The following is a 20,850-nucleotide window of genomic DNA, read 5'->3' as shown; positions in this document are numbered from 1 at the left end:
ATGAAGAAGATCCTGAGAGGCAGGATTTATGAACATTTGGAAAGGCATAATATGATTAGGAAGTCAGCATGGCTTTGTCAAAGGCAGTTTGGCCCTTACGAGGAAGTGACTAAACACATTGATGAAGGTAGAACTGTAGATGTAGTGTATATGGATTTTAGTAAGGCATTTGATAAGGTACCCCATGAAAGGTTTATTGAGAAAGAAAGGAGGCATGGGATCCAAGGGGACATTGCTTTGTGGATCCAGAAACGACTTGCTCACAGAAGGCAAAGAGTGGTTGTAGACGGGTCATATTCTGCATGGACGCTGGTGACCAGTAGTGAGCTTCAGGGATCTGTTCTGGGACCCCTACTATTTGTGATTTTTATAAATAACCTGGATGAGGAAGTGGAGGGATAGGTTAGTAAATTTGCTGTTGACACAAACATTGGGGGTTTTGTGGATAGTGTGGAGGGCTGTCAGAGGTTACGACGGGACATTGATAGGTTGCAAAACTGGGCTGAGAAGTGGCAGATGGAGTTCAGCCCAGATAAGTGTGAGGAGGTTCATTTTGATAGGTGAAATACGATGGCAGAATATAGCATGAATGGTAAGACTCTTGGCAATGTGGAGGATCAGAGGGATCTTGGGGTCCGAGTCCATTGGACAATCAAAGCTGCTACACAGGTTGACTCTGTGGTTAAGGAGGCATACGGTGCATTGGCCTTCATCAATCATGGGATTGAGTTTAAGAGCCGAGAGGTAATGTTGCAGCTCTATAGGACCCTGGTCAGACCCCACTTGGGGTACTGTGCTCAATTCTGGTCGCCTCACTGCAGGAAGGATGTGGAAACCACAGAAAGGGTGCAGAGGAGATTTACAAGGATGTTGCCTGGATTGGGGAGCATGCCTTATGAGAATAGGTTGAGTGAACTTGGCCTTTTCTTCTTGGAGCGACAAAGGATGAGAGATAACCTGATAGTGGTGTACAAGATAATGAGAGGCATTGATCCTGTAGATAGTCAGAGGCTTTTTCCCAGGGCTGCAATGGCTAGCATGAGAGGGCATAGTTTTAAGGTGCTTGGAAATAGGTACAGAGGAGATGTCATGGGTAAGTATTTTTACGCAGACAGTGGTGAGTGCGTTGAATGGGATGCCGGTGCTGGTGGTGGAGGTGGAACCGATAGGGTCTTTTAAGAGATTCCTGGGTGGATACATGGAGCTTAGAAAAATAGAGGGCTATGGGTAAAGCCTAGGTAGTTCTAAGGTAAGGACATGTTCGGCACAGCTTTGTGGGCCAAAGGGCCTGTATTGTGCTGTAGGTTTTCTATGTTTCTAATATAAACCTGGTTGTGGGGAACAGTCCGAATGCAGTAAAACACTGATAATCTGTATCTTGGGATTTTGATCTGGTCAAACCTGCAGATTTTCCAACTGTTGGATCTTACTCCTATTAATACTCAATCACAATTTTATATTAGAACCATAGAACGCTACAGCACAGAAAACAGACCTTCTAGTCTGTGCCCAAACTTTATTCCGCTAGTCCCATTGACCTGCACCCAATCCATAACCATCCAGACCTCTCCCATCCATGTATCTATCCAATTTATTCTTAAAACTTGAGTGAGCCCACATTTATGTCAGATGGCAGCTCATTCCACATTCCCACCACTCTCTGAGTGAAGAAGTTCCCCCTAATATTCCCCCTAAACCTTTCACCTTAAAGCCATGTCCTCTCATATTTATCTCTCCTAATCTAAGTGGAAAGGGCCTACTTGCATTTACTCTGTCTATACCCCTCACAATTTTGTAAACCTCTATCAAATCCCCCCTCATACTTCAACGCTCCAAGGAATAAAGTCCTAACCTGTTCAATCTTTCCTTGTAACTCAACTCCTGAAGACCCGGCAATATCCTAGTAAATCTTCTCTGCATTCTTTCAATCTTACTGATATCCTTCCTATAGTTAGGTGACCAGAACTGCACATAATACTCCAAATTTGGCCTCACCAATGTCTCATACAACCTCACCATAACATCCCAACTCCTAGAGTCAGTAATTTGATTTATGAGTGCTAGGATGCCAAAAGCCTTCTTTACAACCCCATCTACCTGTGATGCCACTTTCAGGGAATTATGTATCTGAACTCCCAGATCCCTTTGTTCTTCTGCACCCCTCAGTGCCCTACCATTTACTATGTATGTCCTACCTTGTTTTGTCCTTCCAAAATTACAATTACAGAGTTTGAAGGGAGTAGGGATATATAATAATTGTGGACCTCAAATCTGACCACAAATGTACCTACCTTTGGTGTTACCCATCCTATTCCCAGGGCTCGGCCACACTCTAGACCTTGGTTCGAACACACACCTTGCTTACACTTTGGACCTTTCGCACATCATTTACATTCTGGTCTATGGAGTGAACCAGATGCTGAGCCATCAGAATTTATACAATTGAATGCTGGATTATCAAATGCAGTTTGGTCAAATGATGAGGTAATTTCAGGCAAGGCCACATAGGGTTGGTAATTGATGAGGGGATGGGAGCTTAGGAGCTAGGTATGCAGTCTCAGATCCACAGGTAAAATTAGAGCCAGAATCTGAATGAAAATAGCCAGTGAATAAGTTTCAAAATACTTTTCAGGGTTCTTTTTGGATGGAGTTTTATTCTTGGCCACTTAATTATGCTATAGATATTCCCTGTGTTTGATCACCAACCCACAGCCATACACCAATGCAATCCCCCTATCCCACCCTGACCAAAAGAGGATATGCCTATGATTCAGGTCCATATGAAGGTTTACCAGGTTGATTCCTGAGATACCAAAATAGTTTGTGGGCAGGAAGGGCTTCCTACAATCAGGGGAGATTGTGTCTGCATCCTTACCATTTGGACAATTAACAAGAAAAGTTAAATAATATTTTCATCAGTTTTTAATAATTAAAGATACTACAAAAGCCCAATAATGCATACTTAAAATTGTAGTGAAGAATTCAGTATCTCCTATAGATCAATTGCTCATGAGTCTTCAAACACTGTTACACCACTAGATCTGAAAGGAGGCAAAACAAATAGAATATGGAGTAATCATAATTAAGTTAGCCTTATATCCATACCAAAATAAAAGTATCTATTATTGAGATAATGACAGAACATTCTTGGAAAGCCATAGTGTCATATTGGATTAAGCAGAGTCAGCATTGGTTAACAAATTTTTTAGAATTCTTTGGCAAGGATCAGCTCAAATGGATAAAAAGGATGCTTTGTATCTAGATTTTCAAAAGTTTTTAGATAAAGTGCCACACAAGTTACTTTGCAAGATAAGAGCTCATGGTATTGGGAGTAATATCTCAGCATAGAGTTTTGTTTAATAAGCAGGAAGCAACAAATAGGGATGAGAGCCCAGGTTTTCATAATGGAACCAATGAAATGCCACAGTTCTGTGTCACTGAAGCTATCCATAATATATATATGTTAATATCTTTGATAAAGGAAGCAAATATACTGCAGCTAGACTTGTGAATCTAATAAATAGATGGGAACAATATGAGGCTAATGCAATGAACTTATTAATAAGAGATATTAATAAGTTCAACAAGTGTGCAAAAAGTTGACAAATAGAGTATAACATGGGAAAATGTGAAGGTATTCATTTTGGAAAAAAATGATGAAAGAGATTACCATTAAAAAGACAAACTGCAAAAAGTGGAAGTGGAGCCAGTGATTTGCACATGAAACACAAAGTACTAGCATACAAATATAACTCAGTAACCAGAACACTGACTTTCACGTCCTGAGAAGGGTCTCGGCCTGAAACATTGACTGTTTGTTTGTGTCCATGGATGCTGCCTGACTTGCTCAGTTCCTTCAGCATTTTGTGTGTTGCTTTGGATATCCAGCATCTGCAGAATTTCTTGTTTCACATTTCAATGGGTTAAATTGTAATTTAAATATTTTTTTCTACAACTGTTCAAGGTATTACTGGGTAACGTGAGCAGATTTAGTTTTCTTATTTCTAAAATGTATTAACTCTAGAGGCAATGCAGAGAAGATTCACCAAAATGATCCTGGGTATGGAGGGTCTGTATTATGAATGAAAATATTGTTGTAACACAAAACTCTAATAAGGCATGAATGGTGGAAGGACGTTGGAGAGTTTAGCACTAAAGAATATTGTTACAGAATAAGAGTGGAGATCGGGTGGAATAATGAGGAGTGGGCAGAGGGTAGTGACTACTTGAATTTATTTAAATCTTACATCCGTCTGATGATACGACTCTGTCTCAATGTACAGACATGTGATTTATAAGTCTAATGGCTTGTATAAAGCTGTCCTGTAGCCTGTTAGAACTGGCTTTAATGCTGTGGTACCATTTGCCAGACAGAAGCAGCTGAAACAGGTTGGGGTGACTGGTGTCCACGATGATCTTCCAGGCCTTCTTTACACACCTGCTGTTGTAAATGTCCTTAATGGTGGGAAGTTCACATCCACAGATCCACTTGGCTGCCCATACCACTCTCTGCAGTTCCTGTATCAGGCGGTGATAGTCAGTCAGGATGCTCTCAATGGTGCCCCCGTAGAAGGTCTAAAGGATTTGGGAGCTCATGCGAATTTCTTCAGTCACCTGAGGTAGAAGAGATGCTGTCGTGCTTATGTTTTGCCACACAGGGGTGTGTACAGTCCAGCTGAGATCTTCGGTGATGTGTATTCCGAGGAACTTGAAACTACTTGCCCTCTCAACTGCACTCCCATTGATGTTGATCGGAGCCAGCCTGTCTTCGTTCCTCATGTAATCCATAATCAACTTTTATTTTTTGGACATTGAGCGAGAGGTTACTTTACACCAACATGAGATACTCTCTCCAGCGTCTTTGGAATGCTTCACCCCAGAAAGAATTGGAGGCAGATCACTGAATATATTAAAATTGAGAAAATTTTAATCTATAAAGATATCATGGATTATGGGGAGAGGGACTGAGGATGGGTGGATTAACCACAATATTAGTGAATAACAAAACAGGTTCAAAGGGGCTCAGTGAAGAGGCAAATCTGATGCTTTCCTTGGCTGGGGTACCTAAAACTGGGGGCAAGAATTCCCAATTAAGTGGTCAGTGACTTAAGACCGAGAGAAAATCTCTTCACATACAGGGGGATATATTGATGGGGTTTTCTATTAAAGAGGGCCGTGCAGACTCATTGAGAATATTCAAGATAAGAGTCAAGAGATGCTTTAATATTTTTGAGGGAATTACAAGCAGGGTAGACAGAAGAGATGTAGTAGATGTGGTGTACTTGGATTTTCAGAAGGCCTTTGACAAGGTGCTGCACACTAGGCTGCTTAGCGAGATAACAGCCCATGGAATTACAGGAGAGTTACCAGCATAGGTGGAGCATTGGCTGATCAACAGAAAACAGAGTGGGAATTAAGGGATCCTATTCTGGCTGGCTGCCAGTTACCAGTGGAGTTCCACAAGGGTCATGTTGGGACCACTGCTTTCTACGATGTATGTCAGTGATTTGGACTATGGGACTAAGGGATTTGTGGCTAAATTTGCTGATGATACAAAGATTAGGCGGAGGAGCGGGTAGTGTTGAGGAAACAGAAAGCCTGCGGAGAGACTTAGATAGTTTAGGGGAATGGACAAATATGTGACAAACAAAATACAATGTTGGAAAGTGCATGGTCAGTGGAAGAAATAAACAGGCAAACTATTATTTAGATGTTATTCAAAATGCAGAAATGCAAAGGGATTTGGGAGTCCTTGTGCAGGATACCCCAAAGGTCAACTTCCATGTTGAGTCAGTGATGAAGAAGGAAAATGCAATTTTTCATTGATTTCTAACAGCAGGGATGTGATGTTGAGGCTGTATAAGGCACTTGTGAGACCACACTTGGAGTATTCTGTGCAGTTTTGGGTTCCTTATTTTAGAAAGAATATACTGACATTGGAGACGGTTCAGAGAAGATTCACAAGAATGATTCCAGGAATGAAAGGGTTACCATAAGGAAAATATCTGCTGGCAGCTCTTGGGCTGTATTCCCTTGAGTTCGGGGCGGGGAGAGATTCTGAATGTTGAAAGGCCTGAAGAGATTAGATATGGCAAAGTTATTTCCCATAGTTGGGGAGTCTAGGACAAGAGGACACGACTTCAGGATTGAAGGACGTCCATTTAGAACAGAGATGTGGAGAAGTTACTTTAGTCAGAAGATGGTAAATCTGTGGAATTTGTTGCAACAAGCAGCTGTGGAGGCCAAGTCATAGGGTGTATTTAAGGCAGATATAGATAGGTTCTTGATTAGCCAGGGCATCAAAGGGTATAGGAAGAAGACAGGGGAGTGGGGAAGACTGGAAGAATTGGATCAGACCATGACTGAATGGCAGAACAGACTCAGTAGGCTGAACGGCCTACTTCTGCTCCTATATCCTATGGGCTTATTGGGAGAGCACAGGAATGTAACGTGGAATAATTTTCCATGATTTTATTGTATGGTGGAATCAACACGAGTGACCACGCAATCTATGTCTGCTTTTGCTTCTTATGTATGATCCAGCTCCAACAGAACTATGGTTACCTTCTTCTCCCCAGAAATGCCCCAGTTCTGATTGTACTGCAACCAATTTACAGTATAGCTGCATCAAACACATGATCGTTTAGTAACAACAACTGAATAAAACTTTCCCCTCAAAATGTCTTTCAGCTTTAGCAACTAAATGGAATTGTGCAAAATATTTTTGTCCTGGCTGTAAACACACATTTAAAATGTTTTGGACATCACAGGTGCTCCAAGTTAATTATTCTCCCTTAACAACACTAATGGGTCTAAGAGCTAGTCTGATACACTTCTGGCAAGAGTGGAGCTCAATGAAGATTGATTTTTGAAAGATTCAAATTACTATAGGCTTTAAAGCAAAGACATGCAATTCAGACCCTAGGCCACCAATGGAAATCCCAGAATGCCATTTATTAACATTGAACTTGACATTCAATCACAGCTTGTATGATTATATTTTCTCTTACCATCACAACCATAATGGCCCAAAAACTCATGATCTTCCTTAAGGTTGGAAGAGCAGAACTGAAATCTTATTTATGGCTGTCCTAAATTTCAATGGAAAAGTTTAAGATAAGTGTGCAATCCAGTCTATCGAATTATTGAATTTTAAAGTAGAAATCTTGCTGGCAGGTATTTCAAGGTGTGTATCCCTCACGTTATCATGGTTAACTGTTCTCCACATCTTACTAATGATCATTTGCATACATACCTTCCCTACAAAGCCTTCAGGTTTTAAATAATATCTTAATTTATCTTTTCACACAAAATCGCTATTACAAATGCATATTGGGCTAACATTTAATACCTGGATAATAAAGGCACTCCATCTTCAACTAGGTAGAGTGCCTACACTTTGATCTAGTATCAATAAAGAGAAGTAAAACATTTTCAATTCAGGATGATTTGCAACTTAGCTGGCAGCAGCATTTCCATGAGCCTGCAGTCCTTATTCATCAAGATAATAAGGAGTTACATATTTGGGAGGTGCTCTTGAAGAATTGTAGTGTGTGCCTTGCAGGTGGTTTAAGAGGTACTCATTTTGTAACAGCACTGGTGGTTACCAATCAAACCAGCTGCTTTATCCTGAAAGTGTTATGCTTCAACAGTATAGAATAGCACCCATCCAGGTAGGTGGAAGCATTCCTTCACAGTCCTTGTGTGCTGTGGATAACCAACCATTGTGAGGTGCCAAGCTATGAAGAAGCCAAAGAATACCCAATCTCCAACCTGTTCTTGAAGTCACAATTGGGAAGAGGTTAATCACTTGCCAGAAGCACAAGCTTGAGCCTTGTTCCAGTGTTTCTGCATGTGAGAATATGCAGTTTCATTGTTTGGAATTACAAATGGAACCCAGCACAAAAACTTCCAATTTCTGATGAATCAGCAACAAACATTGATTGTTGACTTTCCCACAAACATTAGTTCATAATAAGAAAGCTGAAAACTGCTGAAGAGTGGGTTATTGCTTGGCTGACTTGCCTTCAACGACATTTTTGTAAGTGCTTTGTATGACTTTAAAAGTTAGAAGAATGCCACAGGTTAATGACTCCAATTTTACTTAGGCTGCTTGATGCCAAGTTTCAAAATGAGCTTGTATCAAACTTCGTCATTCTTATGCGAACACGAAATTTATCTGGAACATTGTCCAAGATTTTAAAAAATGTGGGATAATGAAATTTAATTGCCACTTATGTAAATATGCATTGAGCTACAAGTAATTTGGTACACTAGTTGATTGTACAGTACAAATTTAATTCATGGAAATCTAAACAGAAATACTTCCATTTTCGCTGTTGGAGCATAGGCACCAATGAACACATGTCACAGGCATAGAAAAATACAACAAACTTCAATGAAATAATTCATCTTGTGGGTGGCACAATGAAACTTTGACCTTACTTTGACAAATTTCAGCTACTCTTTTTCATTATCGGACTACGTTATTTTTACCAGTTCATGCTTGTGATAGGTAGCATATTTCCCTCTCTGAAGGCTAATTTTAAATCAGCTCCCACGGCAAATTTGATTTCTCTTCAATAAATCATTTATGATGCCTTTGAATGTCCCAGGTATATAAAACTGGAACTCATCCATTGAAATACATGTCAACAAAGCAGTTTTGACACATTGATCCCGAAGTGCTCATAACCATTAGGCTACTTATCGACCCTATACCTGAAAATTTCAAAACAATCCAAAATACATTTTTCATGAGATGGGTAAATTTTGCAGTTTTTCCTGAATTTACAGATTTACATATGAAAGTTACACATTTTCAATGAAAAACTTCTATTTTAACTACATTTTTCAACACAAGCAGTTGGTCTTTATGGTACATAACTGTCCCATCCCATCTTAAATTGAATAGCAGAGGCAATTTCCAAAGTATGGCATAAAAGTAGTACAATATTCTATTTACTGGCATTTGGAATGAAAACAAAATATCTAAGCATGAATGCTGACAGATTCTGAAGTGACTATTTACATGACAGATGCACTCTGTCGCATAACATAACCCTTTGAGACCAAGGAAGCATTGTTACACAAAATAAACAACAACCATAAAGTTAAGACTACATTTATTGTGTGAATATTGTAAATTGGATTGTTACAATTGAATACATCCATCTACTTCAACTTTGTTGAGAACTGGAAATTTACAAAGGAAAACATAATTGTTCTACAAAACAGAAAATAAATGCTATTCAAAAGTGCTATCCAACACTCAAAGGATTATGTTTCAAGTAAGTTCTGATTCAAATTTAGATGTCATATAATTGAAAATTTTTGTTTGCAGATTACATGAAATTGCAACGATAAAGGTAACTTACTGAAAGTTAATCGAGTATTCTTGTATCAAACAGGTACTTCTTGCAGTTCTTGAGGATAGACACTCAACCTGAGGAACAAAGGTTCAACTGGAAATAGGGACACTGAGTTAATGATCACATGCACTGCTACACTGCAGTGTGCTTTCTACAGTACAAGCCTCTCAACTTTTTCAAACAACATTTGCAAGTTATTAATTCAAACTTTAGTTCTTATTGTATATCAGATCTGATGAAATACCGACAATGATATACTTAAAGTTGCAAAGCAAAGCCAAACTGTAACTACTGAATTTTCTATAAACTGTGGATAGGTATAAACGAAGACTTTATTTAAAAAAAAATTACATATGCAATAATTGCTAAAAGCTGTGTTTAGGAATATTGAAACAATGCTGTGCTCATAAAGCAGTTTTATTTTCAAGTAAAATTTGGGTGTAGAAAAGAAATCTCATAGGTAATAGATAGCTGTAGCTATTCTTTTGGAGTATGAAAGATTCATAACTCAAAATTACACTGATCGGTCTGTAGCAACGTTTAAGTGACAAACACCTGGAACTCACCAACAGTGAGATTTTCTATTGAAAAATTATGAGGCTTCTGGTATAAGTTTAAAATGAACTTCTGCAGCATTATGGGCTATTTAGTTCATTCCCAATTTTTTTTTCTAATACATTAAAAGTTTCAGAAGTTACTGCTTTTAAATTTTAATGCAATACTGGTTCTATGTTTTGATACTTTCCAATGGTTGATATGTAGTATGCATCACAGCATGTAACTATTTTAATAAAAACAAATTTACAGTGCCTTTTAGGATCTATTTGATGATGCTGTATATGAAGCAATTATTTTCAGCTCAGCTGATCAATTTTAAAAATTAAGATCAACAAGCAGTCATGCAAGCATTTAAGTGATCTTTCAATACCCTAAAATCTGGGAAAGGTTTGATGCACTAGTTTTTCTAATTAATAGGATGTGATTTGATTCCAAATTTAGGAACCCTCTTTTTATTAGCTCACCAAATATGCATTTGTTTTAAAAAATAAACTTTAAATTCACATCTACCTGAATTTAAGATGACTTGACCATCCACCATTCTCATTTGTGAGGACTTGTGTAGTCAAAATAGCTTTCACAAATAGTGTTTTGAATTTACCAATGAAATAAAATTTATTTTGTAATACTCAGAAGTTCTTCAATAAATTATGACTTATAGCAGGGTTCTTAACTTAAAATTAAATACACATCTATTAATTTTATTTAAACAGTATAACCAAATGAACAATAACATTGGTGGCATCTTTGGTTTTCATATACAGCATAACTTTTTTTCTTTTAAAAAGACCTCACAATAAAACACAAAGCTCAACCAGAAAAAAGTGGTTCAACTTTAAATGTAGTGCACATTTTACAATCCTGTTCCCTTACTGCAGAGACTATAAGGAGGATTCTCCTTAAGAAGAAAAACAGCAGCATCATGTCATGTAAACAGTTCACAATAAAACAATATTAACATCCCAATATGAATACATTTGCATTGTGTTCATATATATTCTCACAGTCTCTGATTTGCTATATGTCCATTCCTGGAATAGTTCTATGGTAAACTTTGTCTCTGTAGTCATCCAATCAGAATTTCCAAAGATGGTCCCGTAACAGGAATGGTTATTTGATCATTTTTCTAGATTCAAAGATCAACGGATAAGTTTGTTCCACTGCAGTAGCGACACACTGTATGCTGGGTGCTGGGTTTCAGGAAAAAAAGTTACAATATAAATTAGATTTCATAATGTAATCAGAATAAAATGCTATTAAAATTTTTAAGGTGTTTGCTTTTAAGTAAATTCATTCATTGTTTCTGATTTTGATGTAATTTTCTTAACTATGAGCAGGATTTCAGAAGACAGATCAATGCAGTCCATGTCTTTTGTATCACAGAGTGTTCCAATTCTGCTCACTATCTATGCCATAATGTTACACGGGTGCATGGTAATAGCATCTCCTTGTGATCAGAAGCAGATAATCGTCCATTCTTTTTAAATCTTTTATCATCTCTGAATTCTTTTCAAAACTGGACTAAGAAAACCTTTAGCCAGATGAGTATGCATATGAATTAAGTAGCTTTACCTTACACCAAATAGCCATAAAGAGCAAAAATATTTTAGTCTTACCTTGACATTCACATTGAAATTATAATACTTTCTCAGTGCATTAACTTGAAACAGTTACTTACTGAATGTTGATCATATAGTTATTAAACATCAATACACACTGCTATAAAAATACAATAGACATTTCTTGGCCAATTAATGCATTTTACATCATAATCAGATCGACTCTAAATTTAATTTCTTATTCAAAACCTACACTGTCCTTCACAAATACGAATCACAATATCAATGTTACACATTAAGAAAACATCTGCCACTAAAAATAAGGCAGATGCATTGGAGAATACTTACAATTAGTACCAGGAAAGAAAACTAGGTATTTGGACTGGATCAAATGAAAAAAAGAACAGGATAGTATTCTAAAAGGTAGAAGTTAAAAAGAAGCTTGTCACCAAATACTTTATCAATACCATCTCTTTTTGAAGATTGCTTTACTATTGACTTATAGATCCAAGTTTTGACCTGTCAACAAGAATTTAATATTAAAAATATATATTTTTTATCATAAATAGCAAAATGCATAACCAGGTCAGGCAAATAAGGGGGTGGGGAGAGAAAAAAGTATAAGGATTTAGTAATAGGGGCAGAAATTTCACAACAATATAAAAACTATTAAAATTGGTTATCCAGGAATCCTCAAAAAGGCATCAACTTCTTAAAAAGAATGGGCAGGTAGCTTATCATGGGGCCAGGGTACACATTTAATGGGTAGGAACAAGAAAGGCTTTCGTATGAAAAGATTGGAAACCAGTGCTAAAACTGATAGTCAGCTATAGACACAGAATTGAGTTAACATTTATTTAATGCATAGAAAAGTGTTTTTTGTTAATGCTGTCATGAAACCAATGGTAAATCTTGGAAACACAAACACGAGGAATTCTGCAGATGTTGGAAATTCAAGCAACACACATCAAAGTTGCTGGTGAACGCAGCAGGCTGACAAAGGATCTTGGCCCAAAACGTCGACTGTACCTCTTCCTAGAGATGCTGCCTAGCCTGCTGCGTTCACCAGCAACTTTGATGTATGTTGCGTAAATCTTGGAAAGTGAGTTTATGCAATAAAATAATGATCTCTGAAAATGCTTTTGAAATATGGGGAACCTATTAAAAGAAATTAGCCGGCTGGTGGAGTGGAGTAGTGGTATCTGCACCGGACTTCGAATCAAGTGCTCCCAGGTTCGGATTCGGCAAGCTCCATCCGCACTGGGTTGAACGTCAAGCTAGCAACTCGGCCTCATAAAAAAAAGACAAAAACACTACAGAAATGGCAAAGTTGTTGACTGATGCACCACAAGACATGGAAGGGACAAAAAAAAAACAAATAAAAGTCGGCACCTACTATAATTGTTATAATTTTGGGTTTTTCAGACAAACCTGTAATTGTTATACTGCCCGTTGAAAAGATTTGAAGTGTAGCCTTTAATGCCTTAATTCTGTAAGATGCTGCAGGATGAAGTTCTGGCTCATAGCTATAAAAAGAAACACCAATGTATAATTAAAATAAAATTACAAAGGATTAAAACATAATAGCAACACTCAAGAAATCATCTAAAATGTTTCAAATTTAAAATATAAATAAAATCGTGAAACACAAAAAACAAATGTTAATTGATCTTTAAGGTAGAAATATTCATCTATTTGAAAAAATGCAGTTTAAACATGCCATGTACTTCCAATAACTTTTTTCTATTGGGTACATTTAATAACTTTTAAATGCATACCTTGCAACTGGACGATTCTTTTTGGTGAATTCTGGCAGCCTTATTTCAAATGGCATAGTACACACAGCCAGAACGTTGACAATTTTATAACCAGCAAACTTTACCTTCAGAATGAAGACAACAATATTCTTAACTGTTCCATCTTACACTGTTGATAATAAATTATGTAGCCATAAACACACTTAGTATATGCAATCATTTAGACACTGCACTTCCCTCACTGATCAAGGTTAATACATAAACTGTAGTCACGAAACAGAAATCTCTACTCTACTAGATGTAATAGCTGGACAACTTTATGATAACCGAAAGGAGCGGGGAGGGGGATCAGGGTGCACATTAAAAAATTTACTCATTTTTTAAAAAAAAGTGCTGCAGCACAGGAACAGACTATTCTTGCCCAATGACCCTGTACAGGCGTCCCCCGCTTTTTGAACATTCGCTTTACGAAATCTCGCTGTTATGAAAGACCTACATTAGTTACCTGTTTTCACTAACAGGTGTTTTCACTGTTACGAAAAAAGGCAGGACACGCCCCGAGCAGCCAAGCTCCTCCCCCAGAACTGCATTCTAGCTGGCTTTGCTTAAACACGTGCCTGTTAGCAGCCGTTTGCAAGATGAGTTCTAGGGTATAGGAAAAGCCTAAAAGAGCTCGTAAGGGTGTTACACTTAGTGTAAAACTAGACATAATTAAGCATTTTGATCGTGGTGAACGACGTAAGGACAAAGTGAGTTTGGCTTGTGCAAGTTGACGAAGATGATGTTGAAGAGGTTTTGGCATCCCATGACCAAGAGTTGATGCAATTGGAAGAGGAAAGGATAACATTGAAACCGAATGCAGTAGCAAACTGACCAAAAGTGAAGTTGTCCAGGAACTGAACGTGAAAAAGATGACCTGTCTGCCTTGATGGAAACAGACGACGAGGTGACACCCCAGTGTCCCACCACCCCAACCTCCGGGCCACGGACCGATACAGTGCCGCGGAGAATGCAGCGGTAGCTGGGACGCACCCAGCGCATCTTTAAGAAAAAAAAGCCGAAATAAACAAGCTACTTAATTAGGTGCCGCCCGGCACATAAATGTCGGCCCAGATCAGAGGCAATTACCAAGAATACATTTTTTTTTAGATATCTCCAAGTTAGAAATTTCCTAAGTACTATACTCTCTTCCTTTCCAATGTTACCTCCTACATATATTTTAGATACTATAATTAACTATATTACTATAATCCATGTCAGAAAGGTGTAACGGCTATTATTTATAATACTATTATGAAACTTAGGAAAGCTCCATTCGATAAGATTAGGTCAGATTGGGAAAAGGAATTGGGTTTTATTATTTCGGCGGATGACTGGGCGCATATTTTACAACTAGTCAATACTTCCTCTATCTGTTCTAAACACTCCTTAGTTCAATTTAAAGTTGTCCATAGAGCACATATGTCCAAAGATAAATTAGCTCGTTTTTATTCTCATATTAATCCTCTTTGTGACAGATGTCATGGGGAGATAGCCTACTTAACTCATGTTTTGGTCCTGTCCTACTCTGGAAACTTTTTGGAAAGACATTTTTAATATTATTTCAAAGGTATTGAATATAGATATCTCTCCCCATCCCATTACTGCTATCTTTGGATTACCTAAAATTTCCAGTAATCTTTCTCCTTCAGCCCGTAGAATGATTGCATTTCTTACTTTAATGGCGAAAAGATGTATTTTACAACATTGGAAGGAGACTAATGTTCCAACTACGTTCTTTTGGTTTTCCCAGACGATACTATGTTTAAATTTGGAGAAAATTAGAAGTAATCTTTATGATTCTTCAGCTAAATTTGAACAGACCTGGAGATCTTTTATTCAACATTTTCATTTAATGTAATTTTTTTTTCTTTCTCTGGCCATATTTACATTCCCTTCTTGCTTTTTAACTGTTTTTAATGGAGGTCGGGTTTGAGGATGTGATTGTTTTAAGTTGTTTAACTCTACTTGATTCCTAGTTAGCCCATTGCTTTGCTTTGCTTTTTAGATTAGTTGCACGGTGGGTTTTTTTGGGGTTTTTTTTTCTTTTCCTTATTGATATGTATGAAAATTAGTATACTATTATATTACCTTGTTATTTTATATCTAAACTGCACTGTTTGTACTTTTGTTTTGTGTATTAATATCTCTTGTAAAGTTATATTGCAACAGTGTATTAGTGCCTATATGGTTTACCTTTTATGTACTAATTCAAGAAAAAGATTTAAAAAGAAAGAAAGATGTGCTGGGTGCTTCCCGGCCACCGCTGGACCGCTGCATTCTTCGCGGATCGGTATCGGTCGGCAGTCGGGAGGGTGGGGACCACTGCACCACCCCAACCTCCGATGACTCAGCCTAACACACCATCATCAGTGTGCTCGGCGCTGTCTTCCCAATTCCGGTAAGTGATACTACACTGTACATACATTATTTTTATTTTATATAGGCTGTGTATTTTTATGTGTTATTTGGTATGATTTGGCAGCTTCATAGCTTAAAGGTTACTGGAGAGAGTGTTTCTGCCAAGAGCACTTCTGTGAGATTTTCTGCCGAGAGTGCTTGCGTGAGATTTTCGCTACGGAGAACAGTGCGGCAATGATTGTGGAAAAGTATTTCTACTTTATATAGGCTGTGTATTTATCATATCATTCCTGCTTTTACAATATGTTACTGTTATTTTAGGTTTTATGTGTTATTTGGCATGATTTTGTAGGTTATTTTTTGGGTCTGGGAATGCTCAAAAATGTTTCCCATATTAATAAATGGTAATTGCTTCTTCACTTTACGACATTCCGGCTTACGAACCATTTAATAGGAACGCTCTACCTTTGGATAGCTGGGGAAACCTGTATAGTTCAGTCATTCATTCTAATGAAGCTCTTCACACTTATATTTCCATCATCCCTAGCCCTCTTTCTTCCTCCCAGTTTCTCTCATCTTCATAGTTCTGATTTCCCATATTTATGATCATTTCTTTATCTTTTCTTTCCGTACACGCTGTAATTATTAGATATTTGTTTGACTTGTATCTCATTTACTGCATTTCAATAACCTTCCTCCCTTTCCCATAGATTCCATAACTCTTGTCTTTAAATAAGGAGTGTGAAATAAAATAAAATGCTGCTGTTGTTAGTATTTATACTACTGTGGATAACCTTGTGGCCAAGCAGTTTCTTAGAAAACTGGGAACCAAAGGAAAAATAGCTAAGCTGATCTTAGACCTAGTATAAAGCACATGAATAAACCACTTTCAAATGGGGTATTACTACAAGTAGGAAACTGTAGGAGCAATAGTGAAGACAATTCAAAGGACTGTGCTTCTTATAAATATAAACATATCACTTTAGAAATGTTCAATGTTTGTATAAAAAGTATTTTTTCTAACCCAAAGAATCATAATTAAGCCTCAATATTTGTCTGCTTGTGTAACTTAGTGATATCATTTTGTTATTTATTCATGTCTTAGCAGGAAGCAGAACAGTGGCATAGCCGGTAGACTGCTGCCTCTAGAACTTGGTGATTTCTGTGTGGTGTTTGCATGCTCTATCTGTAATCACCTAGGTTTCCCCCAGATGCTCCAGTTTCACCACTTCCAAAGACATGCAAGTTGGTAGGTACTGGCCACTGTAAATTGCCCCTACTGTGTAAGTGCATACTAGAATCTTTGTACCGTTGATGACAAAATATGGGGGCATTGAAAAATATTGCAGTTGATGGATGATCAGTGTATGGTTAGTTAATGGCCAGTGTTGATTCAGTAGGCTGGCAAAACTTGCGTCTCTGCTGTATCGCTGTATGTCCTTTAGTATCCAAATGACCAAAAAACAAATTCCATTTGAACACCTAAGGAATATTTGGCACATACAAAACTTGTTAAAAATAGGCACTTGTTCATTATGTTCTACAGAGTAGTATATCTATTGTTTTTGTTTTGATAGATATGGACATTGCTGATAAAGGCAGCATTTATTGACCATCCTTAATAAGAAAGCAAATAAATATCATAACATGCAAGCTAAACCTCAAGGTAAAAATAAATTATGACCAATGCAATAACTCAAATGCAAGCACGCATTGCAACCTGCATTTACTTGGTTCTGGTATTGGAGATTAAGATTTGAACTCTAACTGACTGAAAGACTCAAAAATCCAAACCATCAACTGGAATGAATAACATTGATCTGGAATTAGATCAGTATTTAACAGAGTAAATGAAGAGTTACCTGAAAACCCAGTTTCTGCAGAAGACGGGCTAGTCTTCGAGCTCCAGTTTTTGCTTCTTCTTCACTAAATTGTGATTTATATAAAAAGATTGTACGGCACATTAGAGCTCCAATTTATTATCGGATAGCAATTGTTCTTGATAATGAAATGAACAAATACACAACAAATGGCTGACACCTAATTATCATTAATAAAAAAACAACATCAAGTCAAATGAGACAGGAACCAAGTCTTGTCAGGGTGCAGATGGTCACTCATTATGTAGAGCAGCCTTTTGTATCCATTCAGGAAAAAAATAAGTTACATTCTTTATATTCTCATTAATACTGACTCTACCCTCTGTTCCCAACACTGGGAGTCTGCTAAGAGGAATGTACTGTATGTACAGTAACTAAATTCTAAATACCCACAATTTAAAATATACGTTAGAATTGAAATTCCTACCTAAAACTGAACTTACTAAAACACTTGATGCTCTCTCAAGATCAAGTTGTTCTCCTCAGAATGCTAATATATATTTTTCCAGGCAAACATGTCAGCATTTAACAAATACTTAAAAAATCTTGGGGAGGCAGGAGTTGTTGATCCACTGGGCATGATGTTTTGAAGTTTTGAACTCAAACTCCACACACCTCATCTAGTTCACATATTATCCTTTAACCTTAATATACTTTACTGCACTAAAATGTGGACTTCAATCTCATCAGAGTAGCAAGATATTAAGATTAAATACATAACATGGGATTTTTTTGTATAAAATAATGTACAGCATAAAACCACTGGATTGTCTATAATGAACATCAGGGAGGAAAATATGCTACTCTATGTACAACTTCAGAAACGGTTTTGTCAAAAAGGTGATCTGAGCATCACTATCAATGACTGTATTTAAAGCCTAATCCTCTTTACCCTTGGGTAGGTGTTAGCAGCCTCAAATCTGTTGGGTAGGTAGTTCCAAAATTTGACAAAAAAGGGACAATGGTATTTCTAAGTCTTTATAGTGTGTGACTTAATGGGGTACTTGCAGGTGGTGGTGTTTCACGCCCCTGCTATTCGTATCCTTGATTGTATTGGTTACAAGTTTGAACGATATTGCTAAGGTAGATTTGGTGAGTAACTATAATCACTTTGATTAAGTACTTTCTTTTTTCATTTTAAATCTTTTTATTGAGTAAGTATACAAAAAAGGTAAGCCATATAAACATTAATACAATGTTAAAGTATAATAAAATTCCAAAAGGTATCAATACCAAAAAAAATACTACAAACAATGTAATTTAAACATAAGAAACCAAGATAACATAATAGTATACTAAATTTTATATATATCAATGGAAAAAAAGAAAAAAAAAACCCAAAAAAAAAACCCACCGTGCAACTAACTAAAAGCAAGGCAAAGCAATGGGCTAACTTGAAACCAAACAGAGTTAAACTTAAAATCACGTCCTCAATCCCGACCTCCATTAAAAACAGTGAAAAAAAAACAAGAAGGGTAAATATTACATTAAATGAAAATATCGAATAAAAGGTCCCCAAATCTGTTCAAATTTAAATGAAGAATCATAAAGGTTACTTCTAATTTTCTCCAAATTCAAACATAAAATCGTCTGAGAAAACCAAAAAAAAGGTAGTTGGAGCGTTAAGCTCTTTCCAATGTTGTAAAATACATCTTTTCGCCATTAAAGTAAGAAATGCAATCATTCTACGGGCTGAAGGGGAAAGATTACTAGAAATTTTAGGTAGTCCAAAGATAGCAGTAATAGGGTGAGGAGAGATATCTATATTTAATACCTTAGAAATAATATTAAAAATATCTCTCCAAGAAGTTTCCAAAGTAGGGCAAGACCAAAACATATGAGTTAAAGAGGCTATCTGCCCCGAACATCTATCACAGAAAGGATTAATATGCGAGTAAAAACGCGCTAACTTATCTTTGGACATATGTGCTCTATGAACCACTTTAAATTGAATTAGGGAATGTTTAGCACAAATAGAGGAAGTATTAACTAATTGTAAAATCTGCCCCCAATCATCCACAGAAATGGTAAGCCCCAATTCCTGTTCCCAATCTACCCTAATCTTATCAAATGGAGCTTTCCTAAGTTTCATAATAATATTATAAATCATAGCCGATGCACCTTTCTGACATGGATTGAGGTTAATTATCGAATCTAAAATATATGTAGGAGGAAGCATTGGAAAGGAAGAAAGTATAGTACTTAGGAAATTTCTAACTTGTAAATATCTAAAAAAATGTATTCTTGATAAGTTATATTTATTAGATAATTGTTCAAAAGACATAAGGGAACCATCTAAAAATAAATCCAAAAACCGTAAAATACCCTTAGTCTTCCAAGTTTGAAAAGCGCGATCCGTAAAGGAGGGAGGAAAAAATATGTTACCTAAAATAGGAATCGCTAACCCGAATTGATTAAGATCAAAAAATTTTCTGAATTGAAACCAAATGCGCAAGGCATATTTAACTATCGGGTTAGAGACCTGCTTAAGGCGTTTCGAATCAAAAGGGAGAGAGGAGCCTAAAATAGAGCCAAGTGTATAACCCTGAACAGATTGTAATTCCAATGCTACCCATTTAGGAATAGATAGTATGTCCTGGACAAGTAACCAAAATTTCATATGTCGAATATTAATAGCCCAATAATAGAATCTAAAGTTAGGTAATGCTAAACCTCCATCTCTCTTAGCTTTCTGTAAATGTATTTTACCCAGTCTCGGATTCTTATTCTGCCAAATAAATGAAGAAATTTTAGAGTCAACTTTATCAAAGAAAGATTTTGGAACGAAAATTGGTAATGCCTGAAACACATATAAAAATTTTGGCAAAAAAAACATCTTAACTGCATTAATACGACCAATCAAAGTTAAATATAAGGGAAACCATTTAGATGAAAGTTGAGTAATATGGTCTATTAATGGTAAAAAGTTAATCTTAAATAAATCTTTGTATTTACAAGTAATTTTAATCCCAAGATATGAAAAATAATTATTAATCAATTTAAATGGAAATTTATAATATAAGGGAAGATGTTTATTAATCGGAAAAAGTTCACTCTTACTAAGATTTAATTTATAACCTGAGAAAAAACCAAATTGTGCTAATAACTCTAAAACAGCAGGAATAGATTTCTCAGGATTAGAAATATATAAAAGTAAATCATCAGCATAGAGTGATAATTTATGGGACTTTAATCCCCGAGTTATCCCAGTAATATTTGAAGATTCTCGAATAGCAATTGCAAGAGGTTCTAATGCAATATCAAATAATAGGGGACTAAGAGGACAGCCTTGTCGAGTACCACGAAAGAGAGGAAAAAAAGGTGA

The 20,850-nt window shown here is 36.7% G+C and overlaps 1 protein-coding gene across 6 annotated transcripts in view; it reads right to left on the bottom strand.

The window, feature by feature from the left end:
• Positions 1 to 8,252: 8,252 nt before the first annotated feature.
• Positions 8,253 to 20,850, bottom strand: part of tbpl1 (TBP-like 1) — a 67,281-nt gene continuing 54,683 nt past the window's right edge. For all 6 annotated transcript variants that reach the window (XM_063040416.1, XM_063040413.1, XM_063040412.1 and 3 more), the window contains 4 exons: positions 17,508 to 17,571; positions 13,267 to 13,370; positions 12,920 to 13,014; positions 8,253 to 11,119 (listed from right to left, as the gene is read on the bottom strand). In XM_063040416.1, the coding sequence (XP_062896486.1) occupies positions 11,040 to 11,119; positions 12,920 to 13,014; positions 13,267 to 13,370; positions 17,508 to 17,571 (343 nt within the window). In that variant the 3' untranslated portion in view covers positions 8,253 to 11,039. The remainder of the gene's footprint in view (positions 11,120 to 12,919; positions 13,015 to 13,266; positions 13,371 to 17,507; positions 17,572 to 20,850) is intronic.

This window comes from Mobula hypostoma, chromosome 2 (genome assembly GCF_963921235.1).
Source record: "Mobula hypostoma chromosome 2, sMobHyp1.1, whole genome shotgun sequence".
In the NCBI taxonomy this organism is placed as follows: domain Eukaryota; kingdom Metazoa; phylum Chordata; class Chondrichthyes; order Myliobatiformes; family Myliobatidae; genus Mobula; species Mobula hypostoma.
Note: the sequence above shows the minus strand (reverse complement) of the source record. Positions and strands in the feature narration are given on the sequence as shown.